This window comes from Apodemus sylvaticus, chromosome 10 (assembly GCF_947179515.1).
Source record: "Apodemus sylvaticus chromosome 10, mApoSyl1.1, whole genome shotgun sequence".
NCBI lineage: Eukaryota > Metazoa > Chordata > Mammalia > Rodentia > Muridae > Apodemus > Apodemus sylvaticus.
In genome coordinates this window covers 45,093,660-45,117,092 of record NC_067481.1, presented here as the reverse complement: position 1 = coordinate 45,117,092, position 23,433 = coordinate 45,093,660, and the positions used below count along the sequence as shown (strand labels likewise).

At 40.0% G+C, this 23,433-nt stretch overlaps 1 protein-coding gene across 2 annotated transcripts in view; it reads right to left on the bottom strand.

Moving 5' to 3' along the window:
• Nlk (nemo like kinase) overlaps positions 1 to 23,433 on the bottom strand; it is a 133,174-nt gene that overhangs the window by 43,760 nt on the left and 65,981 nt on the right. For both annotated transcript variants that reach the window (XM_052194272.1, XM_052194271.1), the window contains exons 2-3: positions 18,549 to 18,678; positions 9,537 to 9,592 (exon numbers count right to left, since the gene is read on the bottom strand). In XM_052194272.1, the coding sequence (XP_052050232.1) occupies positions 9,537 to 9,592; positions 18,549 to 18,678 (186 nt within the window). The remainder of the gene's footprint in view (positions 1 to 9,536; positions 9,593 to 18,548; positions 18,679 to 23,433) is intronic.

The window sequence follows — 23,433 nt, the reverse complement described above, 5'->3', positions numbered from 1 at the left end:
ACAGAGAAGAAAATTTCAACCTAGATTTCAACTGAAAGTGAAAGCATTAATACATGGGCAAGAGACTCTGGTTTGTGGATATTGTTCATTTCAAACAATGCTTTCTGAAGACAAGAAAAATAGCAATGTGCCAGAGCAAGCAAGCTATGTTCTCTTTTAATAAATGGTCAGCTCTAAATCTCATCATCAGCTCTGCAACAAAAGCACGGTGACTTTGCAAACAGAGAGGAATTGGTGTGCTTCAGTGAGAACCACTGACCTTTTCTGAAGCATGCCTGAGCTTCTCCATAGAAATCAATGGAATAAAAGGTCATTCTGTTTAAGTGTTCGAATGGCAAATTCCTTTTCCTTTTAAAGCAAACTAATTTATTGTATAGAATGTCACAAATTAAAACTACCTCAATTTCAACTTAAACCTGACTTAAAAATCTGGGGGCTGGAGAGGTGGATCATTGGAACACATACTGCTCTTACACAGGACTGAAATTCAGTTCCCAGTACCCTCAGCAGATGGCTTACTACTGCCTGTAACTCCAGCTCCAGAGGGATTGGACACAACTGACCTCATGTAGAAACACACACTCACACCTTAAAAGTAAATGATTGAAAAAAAATTAACTGTAAATTCTACCACCAAAAAACCAGCAAGCACCATAGAAAGCAGTCTGGTACTGTCCAGGCAGTTGTTGGCTGGGTCTCTGTCACTACAACTGAAAGTATATATGTGGTAAGACAAAAGGGCTGGGGATGTGCCCAGTACCTGAAGTGCTTGCTCAGCTTGCACAAGGCCCTGGATCAGTCTCTAGCACTGCACAGAACTGGATGTGGCTGTGCAAACCTGTAATCTCATCATTTGTAGGGTGGAGGTACAAGGATCAGGATTTTAAGGCTAGCCTGGGGTACATAAGGCCTGCCTCAAAACAAAACAAGAGCATCCCAAACAAAAAGGCCAGAGTCTGAGAGCCAAGAAACATGAATCTGAGGCCAGCCTGGGTTATAGGATATAACCAGGGGCTAGACTGAGACCCTTCCTTCTTGGAAGAAGGTGAAGACCCCACCTTCTTCATTTGACAGATAAAGCTGGCTTTTCTCTTTCCCAATGCCTTTTGTGAAGGCTGAATGAAACATGATTTTGAGGCCAGCCTGTTTATAGGATATAACCCTGGGCTAGACTGAGACCCTACCTAAAAAAACCAATCAATAGAAGCCACAAAGACTTTGGAATAGTTTTGCTTTTCTTAAACAAATATATCAATTTTAAGAACTGTAGATGCAGCTAAGCAGAATGCTTTTCTGGCTTACAAGAAGCCTTAGGTCTGATTTCAGTAGTGCAAAGTGGGACAGCATGCTTGTATCCCAGCAACTGAGAGGTGGAGGCAGTGGGATGAAAATCTCTCAAGGTCATCCTATACTTAACCACAAAGCATGTCTGAGGCCAGCCTGGGCTACATGAAATCTGTCTCAATATCTAACCACCTAAAAATAGTTGGTTTTTTTTTTTTTAAATGAGTCTCTATCTACACTGGCAACATTTTATTATACTACAGTTTTCATTTACAAAAAGATGAGATCTTCAATGTCTCTTAATACAATCAGAGTCAAAGATGAACATTATTACTCCATAAGCTGCAAAATATATAGATTTTACTCCCCAACACAACAGATATGAGGAAGGCAAGCATAGGACATAGTTTTTAGTAACCAGGGACCATGTTTGGTTTTGGTCATAAATCTCCTCCCTCTTCCAATCTATGCCTATAACCCCCGTCTCCAAACAAAGCACCCAGTTACATCAGGACTCTCTCAGATTTCTATCTGAACTGGGCTACATATACATATCTCTCTGAACAAGTGTAGGTATCTCTGCTCCTAACAAAAATCAAATTTGGGACAATTACTATTCAGGTATACTTTCAATGTATGTGGGTATAAAGAATGGAAAGGCTGAGCTGGTCTTATTTAGTTTTGGGTGCATGTACTGTAAGGCAAACTGTGTCCCTAATTATTAATCTATCAAAATAAAGAACTGCCCAAACTATATCCCTAAGCAACCAAACGCTCCTTCTTATAGGCCCCATGGAAAGGGACCGTCTGCTGTGGCCCTCAACAACTCGCCTGTATGTGGCCAGCTGTTGATCTTAACAGTGTATACCTTTCTAATCTGTACTATCTCTATGCTCCAAGTAAAGTTATCTTTAACTTTTTGTACATCTGTGTGAACCCTTATTATTTGTGCTTTAGAAGGAGGCTAATAACCTGGAAACAGTCAACCTAGGCCCAGCTCAGAACAGTTAACAAGTGGCATGCTAATCTCTAGCCAAACAAAGACTACAGTTTGTTTCTGCTACTCCACTGGAATATCCACCCTCTTCAGTGTCACTTGTCTAAACTCTTCCTATCCTTTGATGAAGATCTGAACCATTTGGTTTTCCTGGGTGAAGCCATGCCAACTCTCCTCTCCGCCTTTTAAACTCTAATATCACTTGTCTATATTCTTTTGACACATCCTACCACATCCATTAGCTACTTTATTTCTTCCTTTTTAATTTAAAAATTTATGTACATGAATGTTTTTCCTGCATACCACATGTATGCCTGGTGCCTGTAGAGGCCAGAAGAGGACACTGGATCTGATGGAACTGGAGTTAGCACAGTTGTGAGTTGTCATGCAGATGCTGGGCATCAAACCTGGTCCTTTGTAAGAACAGCCAGTGCTCTTAACAACTGAGCCATTTCTCCAGATCTGAGTTTCTTCATCTTAAAATGAAGACAGGAATAAAATTTTTTTTGAAAGTCTCCATGCTGGGCGGTGGTGGCACGCCTGTAATCCCAGCACTCTGGGAGGCAGAGGCAGGCGGATTTCTAAGTTTGAGGCCAGCCTGGTCTACAGAGTGAGTTCCAGGACAGCCAAGGCTACACAGAGAAACCCTGTCTCGAAAAAACCAAATCCAAAAAAACAAACAAACAAAAAAACCACCACTACCACCAACAACAACAAAAGTCTGCATTCACAGAAATTCGTTTAAAGTCATACATACCACAGTTCTTTGGTGAATGAATAAACGAAACAGACTAGACATGGATGAAATGATCACTAAGTGGGAATCCAGCTAGTCCTTGGTTGTTCCGCTATATTCTTCTTGCAGTTGCCTCTACTTCTAATGCTTCAGAGGTAAAGAGCCATGCTTTTTACCTCTAAGTGACACTAAGTGAAAGCTTTTGTATTAAAATCATCAAATGCTCTTCAAGTAATTCAGCCTTTAAAATTAAAATAGAACCAGTGATCATCAAATCTTGTGTCCTCACTATACCTGTTTATTTCTCAAGACAGCAAGTAACTCAGGCTAGACTTGAACCTAATCCTTGTTCTTCTGCCTCCCAGGTGCTGGGATTATAGCCATGCATTATCAGTCCCAAATCATGTTTTCAAATCATCATAATACTTTTCAACTTATATTATCATCATCTTTTTTATTAAATTTTACACTAGATCACAAAATCTATAAGACAGAGATCCCTTTTTTTCTTTAATCACTTAAAATGCTTATTTTGTACCTATTATGTCAGCCACTCTTCTGAGTGACAGGAACTCAGGGCTGAAAAAACAGGCAAAAACAAAAACAAAAAAAACCCTACAAATAAGGGTAATAATGCTCACACTCACAGAACACAATATGAAATTCTCAATGTGTCTCTTTAAAACTCCCAGGTGGCCTTCTGGTCCATGCCACACTGTTGGTGTGTAGAAGAGTGTGATTACCCATGAACTTCCTCTGTGGGTTCTTCTCTGCACTGGCTCCTGGACTATCCAAAGGTTACAGAACTATCTCTCAGAGGTTTCAAAGGGTTGAAATCCCTATCATTAAACACTTTTGCAATACCCAAGCCTAATGTCCAAAAGCCAGTGTGTGGATTCTTCTACACAAAACATTAAGATTATATCTCAAGCTAAAAATAAGCCTTTCCCAAAAAAAATTAGTATTTACTTCTAATTCAGCAAGCATCCGGTACTTTTAAGGGCCATGTTTATGTGCACTGCATAAAGTGTAGAATCCCAGATGAAGAAATTATTGGTTCTTGGTCAAACAATTAGAACTGTTTCTCTGGGTTTAATTTCAGTAGCTAAATGTTATTAAGGTGCAAACTATTTTCATATAGATTTCCTAACAGAAACAGAAGTTCAAAACAGAAACCATAATCCACTCAAAAATAACTCGTTGGTTTAGTAAAACAAAGTCAAATAATATACTTACTAGACTAATACTTTCTGTTCAATTGTGGTGCTGGCCAGACATCCCTGTGGGTAAAGGCACCCGCTGCCAAACCTGACAACCTGAGTTAGATCCCTGAAGCCATGTGCTAGGGAGCTGCTGCCTGCATGCTCTTCCTATCCCCCAGCCTTTCCTTCCCTTTCATCTGAACACCGTGGCATGCGTGTGCTCATGCCCACCTCATACAATAGACAAATGTAAAATAAAGTAACGCTGAAGTTATAGTGGAACTTCCTTCTTCTGTATCTGCTGCCTTCTACAGGCAAGTGTGTAAACAGTAATCTATATACTGAGCTATTTTTAGCTGCTTGAAGAAATAATCTCAAGATGCAGACTATATAAAAATCTAAGCCAAATTCCTAGAAGGCACCAATATAATCATTTATTAGTTTCAGTCTATCTGGGAAGCAAATAATTAACTGCACAAAAGCTACATATTGATCCTGCACATCTGATTACATCAAAATGCTTGTAAAACTCAGCTTTTCTGGAATTCAAAAACTATTCAACTAGGGCTTTGGCAGAAAGATAGTGAAAGATTTGAGACAAGGCTGGCTTTGAAGTCCTGATCTTCTCTCTACCTTTCCCCTTCCAAGTGCTAAGATTATAGGACTCTGCTTCCAGGGCCAACTTTCAATTGTTTCAAAGACTTGTTTTTATTATTTGTAATTACATGTCTGTGTACCCATGGAGGCCAGATAGCAAGTATATCCCTGGAGACAGATAGTTGTTAGTCATTCAATATATGTACTGGGATCTGAACTCAGGTCCTCTGAAAGAGCAGTAAGTGCCCTCAACTGCTGAACCATGTCTCTAATCCCTCCCCCCCCTTTTGGTTTTACAATGTCTGTGTATTAAGATTATGTAACTAACATAACATTGCAAATTTCGCTATCTTAGAAAAAAGTATAACCATGTGGTAAATGTATGTACAGTGGGAGATTACCTTTCTCCTCACAACTTGGGCAAAACATGAGTAATCACATACATAGAGGTATGGGCAGGGGGCAGGGTAGAGAGAGACAGAAAGACGGGGAAGGGGAAGAGAGAGACTGACTGACTCTAAATATGGATGTCTTCAATTAAATATACCAAAACAAACAAGTTCATTACATCCAACAATATATTTAGAACTTGTCTAAAACAAGTCTCAAGTAGGCCTCAAAACCAGTTTCTAATAGCACCAAGCCATGACCACATACAGTGTGCCCTCAGTATCTGCATGAGCTTGTTCCAGGCCCCGCATCAGATGCCAGAATCCCTCCAATACATGGTGTGTGTAACCTACACAGACCCTCCTGTACACTTTCTTCCTCAGTGCAAGGGATACTGAACCCAGGTTCTTGCCCATACTAGACAAACGTTCAAAGCACTGGTCTGTACTGCCAGGTTCTCTCATTACTTTAAGACATTTCTAGATGACTTATACCTAATATACCTAATATATAATATACCTTATACCTAATATAACATGAACATTATGTAAATATTTGACACAATATTTAGGAAAAATAAGGAAAGGAATATGTGCATACTCATTATTGATGAACTATTTTTCATGAAGATTTCCATGTGTGGTCGGCTGAATTTTAGTTTTTGAACACACTAACAGAAGAGGGCCAACTGTATTTAAAAGCCAAAATAGTACCTCCTCTAAAATGCACAATGATGTAGCAATTCTCTGAAAGAGAAAACAGCCTACTGTCTAAAACCACATTTAATAATGAGTGTTCCTATTTCTAAGAGTCCATAAACAGGTAAGTAATATATTCAATTTATATGGTAATTTAAGACTTTGTTAATCTTTAATATATCTGTATTTTAGGTAATAATTTTTCTTATTACTCAAGTGAAGAGAAACTAGAGAAAAAAATTTTCCCTTAGGCTATGACAAATTCATTTGTATTATAGAAAAACAAAAAGCAGATGACTCATTTTAGAATACTGAAGGAGTGAACAAAGGCAGAGTGCACATGTAACCAAGGCACTTCCTTCCCTTTCATCTGTCAGCTGCGCTACAACACAAACCTTTAGTATCCTGGATTCCAAGCTAGCCATGCCTTCCTGAACGATCTTTACAACTGTACAATAGTCACAGGTGTCTTGGTGTCTTTCTTTCTTTCTCTGTTTCTTTCCTTTTCTTTGTTTCTTTTTTTCTTCCTTTCCTTTCTTCCTTCCTTCCTTTCTTCCTTTCCTTCCCTTCCTTTCTCTCTCTCTCTCTCTCTCTCTCTCTCTCCTCTCTCTCTCTCTCTCTCTCTCTCTCTCTCTCTCTCTCTCTCTCTCTCTTTCTTCCTGGCTTTCTTTCTTTCCTTCCTTCCTTCCCTTCCTCCCTCCCTCCCTCCCTCCCTCCCTCCCTCCCTCCCTCCCTCCCTCCCTCCCTCTCTCTCTCTCTCTCTCTCTCTCTCTCTTTCTTTCTTTCTTTCTTTCTTTCTTTCTTTCTTTCTTTCTTTCTTCTTTCTTTCTCTCTTTCTTCTCCTCTTCCTTTCCCCCTTCCTACTCCTCTTCCACTTTTGTGGGGTGAGGGAGCAGACAGTGTTTCTCTGTGCAGCCCTAGCTGTCCTGGAACTCACTCTAAAGACTAGGCAGGCCTAAAATTCAGAGATCTATCTGCTTCTGCCTCCCCAATGCTGGGATTAATGTGGTCCTTCTTATAATGAAAGCATTACTTTCCCAGACAACAGTTGGGAAATTTCCTTTGAGCTACTGGAGTACCTGTCTGACACCATTGTATCCTTGTATCCTTGGGAGTTTTGTCTATGGCACATTACGTATAAGCTTACAACATGATTCCTGGAAAGCACCTGCTATTATATGCCTGGGACTTTGGATTATGCTTCTGCCTTCTAGTAAGGGAGAAAAAGAACGCTGGAGAGGAAATTCAGGTACATGGGTGGCTCCATACCATGACCCATAACATAGTCTCTGAATACCACAGAATTGGAGGAGTTTCCCTAGTTGGTATGACTTGCCTGTGTTGTTATACATCGTAGCTGGGACAACTCATGGTTCTACTGAAAGAGCACAATTGGAACCCCACACCTGCCTGATAAGCCTTCTCCTTTGCTAATTTGAATCTGTAGTCTTTTGCTGCAATAAACTGTAAGCGTGAGAATAACAGCTTTCCTGAGTCCTCTGTTTGGTTTTAAGAACTTCATTTCCGAAGAGGTAGGAATGGTACTTCTGGATGACAAAAATGCCTTATAGTATATGGATTTCCTTCTCAGCAACTGTAAGGATAAAGTAGCTCCTGGCCAAGCATAAGAGGGAACTTGTGCAGGATGAAAGAAGCACTGCTCACTCCAACTGGCACCTCCCAGTCTCCAGGCTATCTTCAGGAAGAAAAATTAATGCCTTTGCCTGAGCAACAAATTGACGTGAGAAAGTGCTTTGCTAACTCTATTCAGACATTTGGGCATTTTTTCTTTCACCTTCCCACTTACTCTTTCTGTTTGCCCGCCTTCCTTCCCCTCCCTTATCCATCTTTCCAAGACATGTTCTTAGGCTGGCTTTGAATTCATGATATGGTCCAGGCTGACCTTTAACTCAAGATCCTGTCCCAGCCTCTCTGAGTGCTGAGATTATGGATGTGAGTTACAATACTGGGTCAATTTTATGCTTTTGGAAAATAAGGCATGAGGAATGACTTGGTTTGACCCAAAGTATCAGGTAGACAAAGACTCTCTTATCAACCAGGAGCTAGACAACACACAGTCCCTTCTTGAGAGGGTATACTGCTGAGGTGCCTCAAATGTACCAAGTCACACTGCATGAAAGCATCAATTTCATAAATGACTGATGGATTAAAATTTCACCAAGGATCACAGCACTTAAAGTGTTGGTTTATCACACTGAACCTTCCTAGCTGTGTGGACCACCACCAACTCTATAACTTTATAAAGTGTCCTCGTTCTTAAGCCAGCATAACTGCTCTCTCCCCCCCTGGAAAGCACTTCCCTGTTCCCATTTCTAAGGAAATTAACAAAGACAACTGTCTACAATAGAATTACCCGCTGTTGCAACTAGTGTTAAGAGGGGAAATTTTCATTTTTTAGTGCTGAATCAGAAGAGTAACAAACAGACAATTGGTTTTCTTTTTGGGTAAAATGCCTAAAGTATCCATGAAACCCCTCACTTTTAATAAACCATATAGTCAGAGTGGCCCAGTCGATCAGTGACGGGATGTTCATCCACCATCTTTATGGTGACGCTTCACTGGGTTAACTGTGGAAGGGAGACTGTGATGCCCTGACTGTGACTGCCAGGCGGCCTTGTCTGTACCTCACTATCCTTCGTGCAGTCTCAGAAGCTGCTACAGGTATTATTTTACTGTTCATTATTACTTGGTATACAAACAAACAATCTTGAGGCAACATTAGTGAAAAGGGGAGATTCAAATGGGCAGGAGTTGAGAACATGATATTTTCAAGTCAAATGGAATTAGACAGCAATTCCACCTCTTTCTACTCTATGGTCTCAGCCAAGTTTCTTACCTTTTGTGCCTCAATTTTCTCATCTGTAAAATGACAATAAATATACTACCTCATAAAGCAGTTTATTATTAGAATTAAATAACTATGTGTAAAGAACTTAGTGTGTTTGACATCTAAATAAGTAATAGCTCCCACCGCCACCATTACAACCCCCTCCCTCTCTCTCTCTTCTTCCCTCCCCCCCTCTCTTGCTCACTCGCTTGCTCTTTTCCGAGACAGGGTTTTTCTGTGTAGCCCTAGCTGACCTGGAACTTACTATATAGAGCAGACTGGCCTCGAACTCAGAAATCCCCCTGCCTCTGCCTCCCAAGTGCCGGGATTAAATGAGTATGCCACCACTGCCCGGCACCACCACTTTTTCTCATGGAACACATTTAACTTCACCCCATCCTATGTAGGATGGACAAGGACAAGATTATCCTCTTGAAAGTTTGTTGAATATAGCAAAGCCACCCATTCCCTGGGGATCCTGTATGACGTGGTTGCTTCTTTGGTTATCTGCAAAATGGGATAGTAATCATGTACCTCATAAAAGTACATGGAGACTAAATACAGATCTGCCCAGATGCCATGTGTATCACCACCCAGCATCTGATCACAAAGAGCTCCAGTACATACTTGGGTTTTTGAAATTACCTGGTTTTCAGGTACTCGACCACGTTTGCAAGGGTGAGACAATGTAATTCATGACATGAGCGCCCAGAAGGCAGTAAAGAACAGGCTAAACACAATAATTTTAAATGTCCCCTTCTTTCACAGTTCCTGGTTAGGATACATTTCTTCAAAATAGTCAATGTGTGGAGGTTGGAGTATGTCAAGGGCAGAGAGTACCTGAGAAAAGGAAAAACAAAAACAAAGACACAAAGTCAAATTTAGAGAATGAAAAAGAAATCAAAGTTTGACACAAATGCAAGTAAATGCTGCTAATGAATGGCTTAAGGCTCAGTAAGAACTGGCCACTGACACGAACTGTTATAGTAAAAACCATAATCCTTGAGATGGCCTCACACACTTTCTACCTAGGAGAACTTCCAGCTAAGCTGAAATGGGCTGCATCACACATAACTGAATGCTGATCAGGAGAGTGGGGGAAAGGAATGTCACAGTTGCTTTGAGAGCAACATCTCCACCTTCCATTCCTCTGCTCCTCGGTCAGCAAACGATTACTACACACATTCCACCTGCCAGACACCAGGGTATAACCAGAGTTCCACATAAGGACATAGCTTTCATAACTGGAGAGGGATATATGAAATGAGCATTTGCACAATACAGAATCATGCCCTCTATTGCTATACGGAAAAATCCAAGGAGGGTGGAGGGAAAACACTTCCTATAGGTAACTCGACTCTAACACTGGAAGGCTGGTTAAGAGTGGGTTGGTCACTGAGCAGGCGATGTGGCAGTATGGAGCAGCTTGTAGAAACAGAAGTGCTCAGTTATGGAGCACCGTGGGTCAGAGGAGTACAAAGTTCAGGAAGAAGGCATATGTTTTCATCATACGATTGCCTTGAGTTATGTAAGATATAATAGATTTTATTCAAAGTATAAGAAAAGAAGTTACTGGGGTAAGGAACCAGCCATTCAGTATCTGAAATTCTAGCACTTTATAAAAGTAGAAAATAATACAGTCATGCTCTCACAGCTGCTTAGTTATGCCCTATGTCCTGCTTAGGACACCACACTTAATTCGCTAAGGAGAACTTTTGGGCTCAAAGGACTGAGATGAGCAAGAAACAGTGCACCACAAGTACAAGCTTTCTACTGCTCCCCTGCCCCCCACCCAGGACCTCAGTATGTAGCCCTAGGTGGCTTGGCATTTGTTATGCAGAGATCTGCCCGCCTCTGTTTTCCTGAGTGCTGGGACTAAAAGGTACATGCTTCCGTACCAGGTTTACCATAGTTTTTAAGAAGTGTTCTTTTGTAGAGGGTTTGAATATTATAAAGCAGACAAAAGAAGAATATCCATGTGGTCAGTACCCAGCCTTAGTTACTAAGTTCATTGCCATCTCATTTGGAATGCCTGCAACCTCTACATTTGAAGCATCGGCTACACATTAGTATTTGTTCCAAATAAACATTGCAAAAATAATACTAATTGTAGGATGTGAAGTCTTGATTGTTTAACTTTTACTCATTTAGCTATTCACTTATTGCCATGATGGGGTGGAATCAAATGTCTTATGCATATGCTCCATACTTGTGAAAAAAATTTAAATATTTAATTCATCTTTACTGCTTAATTTTTAAACATTTAAACATTTAAAACATTTAAACATTTAAAAATGTATGTATTGTGTGTGTGTAAAAGGGGGCACAGTGTGCATGGAGAAATCAGAGGACAACTTTCAGAAGTCAGGTCCATCCTTCTACCATGTGGATCATAGGGAATGAACTAAGATCATCACATTTGGCAGACAGAGAGCCTTTACCCACTGAGCCATCTTGATAACCCTATAATCTCTTTCTACATTACTGAATATCCAGCACTCAATCTCTCAACTTTCTTCTTTCTTCTTTTGCTTTCTTTTTCGAGACAGGGTTTCTCTGTGTAGGCCTGGCTGTCCTTGATCTGACTTCCTCTGACTCCTAAGTGCTGGGACTAAAGGCTTGTGCAGCCACTACCTAGCCAATTTCCTTCTTTCCTTCCCTCCCTCCCTCCTTTCTTCCTTCCTCCTTTCCTCTCTTTTTAAACCTTATTTGTTTTATGTACGAGTGTTCTATCTGAATGTACACCTGCATGCCAAAAGAGGATATCAGATCCCATTATAGATGGTTGTGAGCTACCATGTGGTTGCTGGGAATTGAACTCAGAACCTCAGGAAGAGCAGTCAATGGTCTGCTAAGCCATCTCTCCAGTCCCCTCCCCCCAATTTTTTTTACTTAAATAAAAAGTATACTGTCTAAAGCAGGTGCTAAAAAAAAGATCCACACCATATCTGGGTGTGAAAGCCATGTTTTTCTTTCCAGTACTTGAGAGGCTGTAAGAGGACAGCCACGTGCTAGTGTGGGGACTGAATTACAAACCAAGTCTCGGGCCAGCTTGGACTATGGTGTGAGAGAGACATTGTCTGATTGGTTCCGTTTTTGTTTTTTCAGACAGTTTATCTATGTAGCCCTACCAGGCTTAGAACTCAGCCTGTGGCACAGGCTGGCCTTGAACTCAAACGAGATCTACCACCTTTGCTTTGGGGTGCTAGTATTAAAGGTGTTTGTCACTGTGTCTAGCTGTGAGACCCTGTCTTATACACACACACACACACACACACACACACACATCAAAACACAAAACCTCAAACAATGACTTTTAAATTATGATTGACTAATGTCTCTATCACTTTAAATTTTAATACAAGGTTTCTTCTCCACCCCTCTTCTTTCCTTTTACAATTTACTTGTGCAGGAAACCTTGTTCACTCTAAATGCTCTCCTTTTTCAATCATGTGTTCTTCACTTTAAACTTTTACTTTTTAATGTTTTTAATGATTTGTTTTTGTTTGATGTGTATTAGAGTTTTGCTTGCATACATGTCTGTGTGAAGGTGTCACATTGAAAATGGAGTTATAGCCAGGCAGTGGTGGCGCACACCTTTAATCCCAGCACTTGGGAGGCAGAGGCAGGCGGATTTCTGAGTTCAAGGCCAACCTGGTCTACAGAGTGAGTTCCAGGACAGCCAGGGCTACACAGAGAAACCCTGTTAAACAAAACAAACAAAAAGTATTTTTCAATTATAACTTTCTTTAATGAAAAAGCCTTCCCTCAAGTTGAAGCTAGCTAAACACAGAGAACTTTAAATAGTTTGGATGTTTCTATAAGGATTATGTACATTTCCTTTTAAAACAAAATGTTTATAGTAAGAATTTTGATCAGCAGAGAATATTTTCCAGTTTCTTCAAAGAAAATTTTTATCACATGAAAACAATTACCTCATTTTTATGTATTTTAAAATCTTAAATCAGCCAGTGTAGCCAATTTGTATAACTTTCCTACTTGTGCCACACACAAAAAAATTAGCATGAATGTCTGAAGCTTGAAGAAGGTGATTAGAAATCAAGATGTTACTAGATGTCTTTAAGGGTCTGAACTCTGTACCTGAGAAAGATGCAGTCTGCATTGGGGGAAGCAAGGGCAACAGTGACAGTGTCTATTAGGCAAAGCTACTTCACACTTCAATCTATCTGTGCTAATTAGAGGCTATCTAGAGGGAAGTGACAGCCCTATCTTAAGAAGAATGAGGCTTTCTTATTCCATATTTGATGAGGCTGCCACCAGAAAAGCCACAAGCACCTCAGATATTGGCCGACACTATCTGGCTATTGACTGGTTTAAACTCTGCCTGTTGTTTTGTTTTGTTTAACCTGAGTATAGACAAAAACAGTACTTAGGCCAGCAGAAAGGGCCAAAGATCTCAAAGCAATGTGACTGAGCAAGTAGGCTGGGACACTAGAGAATTCAAGCACTGGACTTCACTGCAACCTTCCCATTTACACAAATGCGAGTTTCTCTTGACCCCACAATTATTTAATTTGAGGAAATCAAATAAAAATTAGCCTTTTGATGCAAACAGAAAGGTGCCTTGGATGGAATCTAAGTACCCTCCTATACACACACACACACACACCCAAAAAACCCAAAAAGCAAGAAGTAACCAGGTGTGGTAAGACTTAGGAAGAAACAGGCAGATCTCTCTAAGTTCAAGGCTGGTTACTTACTTCAGACCAGCCAGAGCTACATAATAAGACCCTGTATACGAAAACAAAGCAAACAAAACCAAAAGACCCCAAATCAAAAGAAATCCCACCAGACTTAACTACTTTTAAAAAATGATGGTCACGTCCAGATGTGTATATTCTTCAACTCTTTCAAGACCTGGTGAAAACTGTCTTTTAAGATTTTAACTGCCCAGTTAAAAGAGTCATGACAAGGTGTTTACATGGTGACCATGTAGCTTGGCTTTGGTTGTCTTTTTATCAGTAAAACAATTATGGTGAATAATCTTAAGTCTAAGTATAAAGACATGAACTTTCACGCTTAACTCTGTGGTGGAGGGAGTGATAAGCTCTTCCTGGGTTCTGGAGGCGACAGAAACCTAACTAACTGCTCACTCAACAGACAAGAGTTTCTACTCTGTCAAGGATGCTTTAAGAATGATTAAGAGCCGGGCGGTGGTGGCTCACGCCTGTAATCCCAGCTCTCTGGGAGGCAGAGGCAGGCGGATCTCTGAGTTCGAGGCCAGCCTGGTCTACAGAGTGAGTTCCAGGACAGCCAGGGCTACACAGAGAAACCCTGTCTCGGAAAAAAAAAAAAACAAATCAAAAAAAAAAAAAAAAGAATTATTAGAAAGGGGCTGGAAGAATGGCTTAGCTAAGAGCACTGGAACCTCTTCCAAAGGACCCAGGTTCAATTCTTGGCACCCACATGTCAGCTCACAACTGTAACTCCAGTTTCAGGGGATCCAACACCCTCATACAGACAGACATGCAGGTAAAACACCAATGCTCGTAATAATAAAAGCTATGTATATTTTAAAGAGAATGATTAAGAATAGCTAGTATTCTCTTAAGGCAGAAATACTACATTGTTGCTACAGTTTTTGTAACAAAGTACACAAAGTCTAAGGGCATAATTTGATGAATTTTAGGTATATATAGCCATGTAAAAGTTACCCAGATCAAGAAGTTAAGCAGTTCAACATTAGACAGTGACTTCCCTTTCAGTAACAGCCCTCACTTCTGTCATCCTAATTCAACCTGCCTACTCTTAAACTGTACCCAAACTGAAAAAAGTTATATACTCTTTTGTGTACAGCTTAAGAAGTTTTTTTGGTTTTTGTTTTTTAAATTATAATTTCAAATTGAGCATGGTGGTATATGCCTTTAATCCTAGCACTCAAGAGGCAAAGGTAGAGACAGATGGATCTGAATTCAAGGTTAGCCTGGTCTAGAGAGTTCCAGGAAACAGAACAAGGCACCCCCCCCCCACACATACTCTCCCCACCAAAAAATAACAAAAAATTATACGTTCATTTATTTATTTGGTGTTTATGTCAATGACATGTGTAGGGTTAGAGGTCAACTTACAGGAATCAATCCTCTCATATCATGTGGGTCCCAGGGGCTGAGGTCAGGCTATGAGGCTTCACAGCAGACTGAGTCACCCTGTTTGATGGTCCAGTTTCCTCTATTCACATATGCCTATGAGATTTATTCATGTTGTGAAGTGGATTAGCTGTTCATTCGTTTTACTGCTGTGGGATACTCCTTTGTATGGAAGGAATATTTCACTGTGTACTTATTTTCAATTTCCAGCTATTTTAAGTTAAGATGTCAGGACTATTCTCGCATGAGTTTTTTGCTAGATGTATGTATCTGTCTTATAAGGGGTGTTAGGATTATACATTTAGCTTCAGTAGTGACCACTTATCTCAAAGTCAAAGATACTTTCCTGTTAATTTACTCTAAAGGTTGTATGGTTTAACTTTTCACAGTTGAGTCTATGACTCACTTCAATTTACATGTATCGTGTAAAGGAGAAGTCTTAAGGTAAAATACCTTTGAGTTTGTTAAGCCTACCACAAGTTTTCCTTAATAGTAAGGTAAGTGGCTGCCTCCATTCACCTGAAAAGCTATAAAATTTATTGATACCTGGGCCTCAACCCTAAAGACTGAAGTGAGGGCTGTGAATCTGATCTATGCTTCTAGGTTTGACTGTCCAGCATTGCGGTCTGTGTGGGCACCGTGGACTGTTCTGCATGGAAACACTGAAGCAGGCGACCACAGGTGAGCCTCCACACCACTTTACCATACACTACTTATCAGGCTAAGAAAGTCATGAAATTACCTGAAGGCTGAGTAAACTGCAAAGCTAATGTTCCTTTGTAGGCTCATAGGATATATACAATAAATGTTTACCGAATTAGGGAAAAAGGAGTCTGGAGCCAGTCAAGATTTTTCAGTCTGATCATGAAATAACTTAGGTAATTCTATAAGTATTTGGTTTCTCTGTAAGGTGAAAGTAAGAGCTCTTTTCTCAAGATTTTTATGAAGTAAGTGAATCAGTGCATACGAGCATCTAGCATTTCCTACACACATCAACAGTATGCACAGAACAGCTGGTTCTACTCCCTTCAAAAATGACAGTCTTTTAAGTTTGTTTGTTTGAGACAGGCCCTCACTATATAGCAATGGCTGGTCTGTAAGACCAGGCTGGCCTTGAATTCAACAGAGATTTACCTGCCTTTGCCTCCTGGGTACTGAAATTAAAGGTGTGTTCTCCCATACCCAGTTTTTGGTTCCCCTGTGTGACCTGCTTCTGCGTTTTTCCCTCAGGACCAACCGTGGCTTAGCTACATCAAATACCAGTTGCCTCTTAAGAAGACTGGCACTCTACATATACCAAGTATGTTGGTCCTGAGATGCTTTGGAGACAGATCTGAAGCAAAGGAGAAGCTGGTTACATATAAATAATCCAGTGCTATCTCTCCATCTTCATGTCCATATCCCATGTCAAATATTCCTACAGAAATCACACGCACTCTTTCTGAGAGAGCTCAGGAGCTCCAAAAAGTGCTTGTGTCTGCTTGTTTGTATTATGAAAAAAATTAAATTTCCACTACAATCAAAGACTGTTATTTCTGCTTTTATCATGACCATTTTGGCAAACAAGAAAACTTAAACCCTCCCCAAACTAAAGGCATATCACTAGAAACTGTTAAGAGCCACAGGGCACACCCAGCTCTGCTTTCAGCTGCCTCTTGCAAGCCCCATCAGAACTGGCTGTTTGAACTGGTGTGACTTTCAGAAGTCTGCTTCCTTCCTTTCACTTTGGTGCTTGACATCTCTAGCACTTAATGACTTTATAGACATGGGTTGTGAGCAAAGGCAAATAACAGCTTGTAATACCATAGTTCTTTTTTTTTTTAAAGTCAGATCTTCTAAAGTCTCCTTTAAAATAAATGTTTATCATAGATAATTTTCACTGGAAAGGGATATTGTACAGCAGGTCTGTATTCTGATGCTGGGATGGTCCTAGGGTAAGTTAGGAAATAAGGAACTTAGAGAGTATTAGACATCATCCTAACTTACATTTCCAAAATCTAGGAATCTTGATTCGTAAAGTTGAAACAAGCAACTTGAATGGCATTTTGAAATTTACTCAACTATACACCAGTTCTGAGCAGTTTGGGGGGACAACAGGAAGCATTTCCCCAGTGTTGGGAGTTGATTTAGGACCTTGTACATGTGGGCAAGTGTTCTACTATGAGATATATACTCCTATCTAGCCCAGCAACACTTTTTGAAAAAAAATTAAAAATGTAATTCATTCCTGTAATTCTAGCCCTCAGAGGATGAGGCAGGAGGACTGTCATGAGTGTGAGGCCAGCCTGTTCTAGAGTGAGACCCTATCTTGAAAGAAAGAAGGAAAGAGAGGGGGAGAGGAGGGATTTCATGAAGGATAATCAGCAAGTCAAAACATGTCAAGTCAAGCAGCTTCGGGCGAGCCACACAAAGTGCGTGATAGTCTTAGTTTAGCCAAATAAACTCAAGCAAAATTCTTTCTTAAAAGTGCAAATGGAATTTTTGGATGATGTTATTAAGGTTTCTGTGTAATCAAGTACACAGACTCACAAGAAATCTTTTTGATAGAGTTTTAACTACAGCAATTAAAATAGTTAAGTACCATGTGAAGAGTGAGGCAGTTCTTTTCACATGAAAACAAAACAGTTCAATGCTAACTCCAAGTAAACTTTCCATGAATCCGCCATGTAACTCAGGGTTAGCTGAGGGGCGGCCTTTCAAAGTATGGTAAGCCTCTTTTCCTCTGAGTCGCTGTATCATTAACAGCTGTTAAGCAGACTGGCTCTCTATCTTACCCTTCAGGACTATCCTGTTTTTATATGAGGAATAGTTTTTCCTACATCTTAACCTAAACATTAAAGGATAAAAACAAAACACTTAAAACCAAGGGTCAACGATTCCTTAATTTAAATTACTCATATAAAATTTGCTTTATTTTTGGGCCGAATATTGGAATTATTCTTCAACTAAATATCAACATTTGCTTTGCTTCATTTAATATTAATTTGTCAGTTTATAAATCTATAACCTACTTAAATCTATTCATGGTTCATTCACAGGAAGGGTCTAATTTGTTCAGGCTTGGCTATAGTTTCTTTCTATCCTATTTTCCTCACAAATATGTTCCTTTCTGAGGGTGGGGGTATAAACTTAGTAGCTTAAAATCTTGGAATCAAAAAATCAGGTGTGGGGAGCACTTGGAGGCAGAAGCAGGGGATTTCTGTGAGTCTGAGACCAGAGTCCGAGTTTTAGGCCAGTCAGGGCTACACAGAGCAACTCTATCTCAAAAACCAAAACAACAAGTAGAGTACACCCTGAAATTCCAAGCTGGCCCTGAAGTTACCATGTGTGATGATTTCTATTTTGGGGTCTAATTATGTGTAAATCATAATTGTGGAGTGTAATTCATTTTCAAACCTCCAAGTCCAATTTTGCAATACTGGACTCTGAAGCTGTAGATTATTGATCTCAATAGTGAAAATGTAAGACTCCTAAAAGGCATAAAGAGAATCTATAAAAAGAAAGCAAAACAAGGAAGTAACATAACTTAGAATCTGTTGTGATCCCTTCAGCAAAGATATGCTATTGCTTTTCAGAGCTTGGCATAAATTATAGCTGAATTCCATACCCCTAAAACTCACTGTTGTTCTTAACTAAGTCAGTGAAGTAGGTCTGGAAAATCGTTTCCCCCAAACACCAATTTCACTTACATTATCATGTTTAAAAAAACACAACATCTTCAATTCCCGGAAGACTCTTTTGCAAGAGACCAGATTCTGGAAGACGTTGGGCATCTTTTTGAGTGCTACTCTCTTTCCATCTCTTGGATCTGTTACTGACCTAAAGAAGCAATATTTGGGGGGAAAGGAAGGGAAAAAGAGAAATCAATTCTAAACCTTAGTCTCCAATGTTTCAGAGATCATGACAAATATTTTGTATCTTAAACCACTCAATATCAAATCCACATAATAATCCTAAGTTCAGGCTTCAGTGTGCAAGATGACAAGAGTCCATACAAAGAGAATGTCTAACAACCCAATTCACCTGACATGTTCTTAGAGAAAACCTTATCTGAAGCCAAATTTCCAGACACTGGTTTGTAATCCTAGCATTTAATACGAGGCTGAGGCAGGATGGTGAGTTTGAGGGAGACCCTACCTCAAAGAACTCATATATTCTCTCTCCCTTCTCCCTCCTCCTCCCTCCATCTCTCACATACATATCTACCAATACTCCAAAGGATCACTTAATCCATCTGAGGTAGGAATATCACTAGCAAAGCTGTTTTCAAGACTGGGGAAGCAACAGCATAGGACAACATGGCCAAATAAAAATCCTGTCATATTTTCAGAACCGTTTTCAACACTGAAGAGATATTCAAATACAGTTTACATAAACTGGTCTCTCATACAGATGTACATCTGTAGTTACTACAGTGATGCTCCTTCCTCTGAAGTCTCAGTGCCAGCTTGGGGGATCCTCTGCACTCAATGGTCGTCCCAGCTCTCGTTACAAGACCTGTTCTCATGGTTACAGCCTCCTTGACAGCTCAGCACTCCCTTTCATCTCAGTCTTCTAACCACCTGCACCACCAAGTTCCCGCATTCTATATCCTCATTTTTGAAATGATTCTGTGAAATTCCTGACCATTCAATCCATACAGATAAACCAAATGCTTTAAGTCATTAACTGGCTCTCTGGCAGCTGATGTCCCTCAGCTGTAGCTTCTGTCTGGCCCTGTTCACCCAGGTCAGAATCCAGCTGATCACTTGCTCTCTTCACTTCTCTTAGACTTGGATCATTTAAAACTGAGACCCATGTGCCATCAGGTCCTTTATCCAAATTACTAATTAAATTTTAAAGAACAGGACTGAGAGCTGGCTGCTCTCAGCAGTGGATACAGCACCAAAAACCATATGTGGGATTCACAGCCAGTCATAATCTTGGGTATGGTTATTTGATTATTTATTCATTCAATTAACTATAATCACTCAACTTTCTTATCCTGTTTTATAAAATCAAACAACCATCAAATTCTGCCTTCCTGAAAATGAAGCATCCCTGTTATCTTCCTAAGTCTCATACCTACTCCTTTATCTTTGTAACCCTACTAAGTGTTCCTGAGACTTTCAAGGATGCACACCCTTATCTGTAAACAAGAGCACTGTTCTCGATTGTGATGACTGAAAATTTGGTAAAACAAGCATTATCCCTTTTTAGTTTCTTTTTTTCTAAACAGCATGTCATGATGTAGGCCAGCCTGGCAGTGATCCTTCTGCCTCAGTCCTGAGTGCTTGGAGGACTGGTGTGCACCACGCAAAAGCTGTTTTTGTCTTTCAGTCCTAGAGATCAAGCCCGGAGTCCTGTGCATGCTGAACCGGAGCCCTTCCACTAAGCTGTGTCTCTAGCCTGAGTTTTCAATGGCTTGAAGTATAGCTAAATAGGTCCAGGGATTGATATCAAAGATTGCTGCACAGGAGATAAAAAGCAAAATCTACACCACTACTTAAAATCTATATAAAGTCTGAAAGTCAAATAGAAGAAACCAAGTGTAAGTTACAGTCAGACTAGTAACTGAAAGCCCCTTCCTGTTTCCATATAGTACCTCTATTCCAGTACAAGATGAAATGGCAATCAAGTAAAAGAGAAAGAATATATTGGATCGAACTTTATATTTGAGTCTGTCCAGGCTCCTTTAGGTTAGAAGCTACTTATGCCTTTGTGCTGTTGCCACATTTGAAGAATACAGGTCAGCCACATTATAGATTGTCCCTCAATGTGTTTTTCTCTGGTGTTTTCCCACTAGAGTCAGATCATACACTTCTGACAAAGACTTGCCTTTGGGAGGCATATTAGGAGGCATGAGTTCCAGTCACTGCAAAGCTCCTATTTCTCATCAGACATTGGCATGCAATGATTGTTTTTACCTAAGTCAATTGCTACTATGATGGGTGTCAAATACTACTTAGATAGTTTTAGTATCTTTAGCAGCCCAGTTTAGTAAATACTAGTTTAGAAATAGATAGCAAGGGTTTCTTATAGTTTTTTTTCCTAGCTCAACTTGTTTTTACTACTGGTCATCCCGTTGTGGTAAGTAAGCGGCTCTCTAATGAACCCACACTGTAAACACTTACACGGGCTCAAGGCTACTACTGCATCTTATGTAAGTGCTAAGGTAAAATTCACAAAGCAGCATTTCACTCTGTTATTCATGAAGAGGTCAGTCAAGCCTATGGCTGGTAACAATTTAACTCTGACCAATGGGAATGGCAGGATTCATGCCATGTTGACTTTGTTCTCTTAACTTGAGATAGCAGAAGCTTCACTTCAGAAGAACCAATACAGCAAAGCACAGGCAACTGTGGAACAGACAACTGTGGAAGAACCACAGAGGGGCTTCTTTATTTGATCTGTTATTCAAAAGGCTTGCTGTACTTATTCTGTGTGACAATGCCCTGGCTCTTCCAGCTGCACCTGTTAGTGAGTGAGGCTCCACAGTTACAGAGATAACAGACACTTATGATCCCTTTTTTTTGGGGGGGGGGGGAAAGGGAGTCATTTTTAGAACTATAATTCACAGAGTGGTCAGTTATATTCCCTGCTAAACACTAGAGGTCATAAGTGGTGCACTTGGTTGGCTTCCTAAAAGCTTCCTGCTATACTAACATGTAGAATTTTCTAAGTCTTAAATTAGTACTTGAGGCATTTACTCATTCATTTCTTCCTTCTCTCCTTCCTTCTTCTCACTTACCCAGAGTCACATTTAAATTAAGTATTCTTATTCCAGGGAACCTGGATATTGCCACACAGCTACTTCAATCCCAGCCAATACACATGCTGGAAGGATCCGAGATGAACTCTTCTGTGCACCCTGAACTTGTTAAGCAGTGAGGGTGACCTAGAATTGCTGGTCCTCTGCCTTCTGAGTACAGGTGTATGCCATCAGCCTGGTTTATGTGGTACTGAGGAATTGAGCTTCTAATACTTGATCTTTCAAGTACAGTAAAACACTGTAAGAACAACTATTTGTAAGATGTCAGAAAAACCCACAAGCCATTTTTTTTTTTAAGAGTTTGTCCAAAGAGTACAAACACAATGTAGGAAGCTTTTTAGATCTGCAGTGGTCACTTTAAAATAAAGTATTCTTACTCCAGCGAACCTGGAAACTGTCACACATCTGCTCCAGTCTCAGACAAAAACAAAAGCTGGAAGGAACCAAGATGAACCTATTCCTGGACTTCCCTGGACATTGAAATGCCACTTAAAACTTTGTTAAACCAGTAAAAACATTATCACTAAACTGACTGGCAGGAATCCCCAAGAAACTTATGTTCCGTATTCATTTTATGTGAAGAACCTTTTTTTTTCTGGCACTCTTAATCTTTCTGATACAGGTTTTTGTCACTCATATCAAATAATTTATAATGAAAACGCTTCAACTTGGATTAGTAAAATAAAGTCCTTCTGACTCTCCTCACGCTGCACTGTCACCAGCAATCGGCTGGTTTGCTCCCTACACAGTCTGTCAGCTGCATCAACACAGCTTACATTCCTGCAACAGAATCTCTACTTAACTCTAAACATTTAGATTATTGCTTTCACATTCATTTTGAAATTTACTTAGAATTATTTTTACATATAGCTGGATTAAGCCAACTTGAGAAAATAGACAACTATGAGGCCAAGTTTGACACATCTAGACTCTGCATGTTTCACTTCAGTACTTGTTATATGTTCAAGGACACAAGCAGAACAAGTCAAGATTTAGTCTTAAGTCCCACTGTTCTTCTTAGTCACAATTCCAACAGGTGAGTTTGTACACTCGGATAATGTACTGAGCTGTGTCAGTGTGTTAGTGTAAACCCTTCTCAGATTCCTGTACCTCTCAACAACAAAAAAGGCCTCATGTTCTCCTTACTTAGATTATTGGAATCTGAGTTAGCTAATGCCTAAGAAAACAACCGCTTTCCTGTTATGAAAAGACATGCAACAATCACTTAAATTGTCAATTTATACTACAAGGGAAAGAAGCCTTTTATAATAGCTAAGCCAAGGCAATGAAAATGTTCACCGACCACATACACATCTTCTAGATATCACCAATTAGAAAGAGCAAACATCTACTTTTAAATGCAAGAGTTCAGGGTGAACACAAATATCCTGTAACTCTGTGTTTAAGTAAAAGGCCCTGGGCCGCTCTGATCTACAGTGAAACACCAAGAGTACTGATAAGGAATAGGTGGGTCATCCTGTCAGACTGCTGCAATTATATTCAAGTATTTTTACTAGTAAAACCTTAAAAAACATAAAACAAACAAAGCAAACTACAACATATGCGGAAGTGGGAGGACAGCTTGCAGGAGTCATTCTTTCCTTCCACTGTGTGGATCTGGGAATCGAACTCAGGTCTTCAGGCCTGTCAGCAGCAGCCTTTCCCTGACCATGCATCTAGCTTGCCCAGAACCTTACCTTTACACTTCTTCAGTCCCCAATTAATAATGCTGGATAAGTTAAACTATAACTAAGAACCATTTTACATTAATTCCTGTGGTCTGAGGAATATTCAATTGTTTTTAAACTAGTTTCATCCCTACT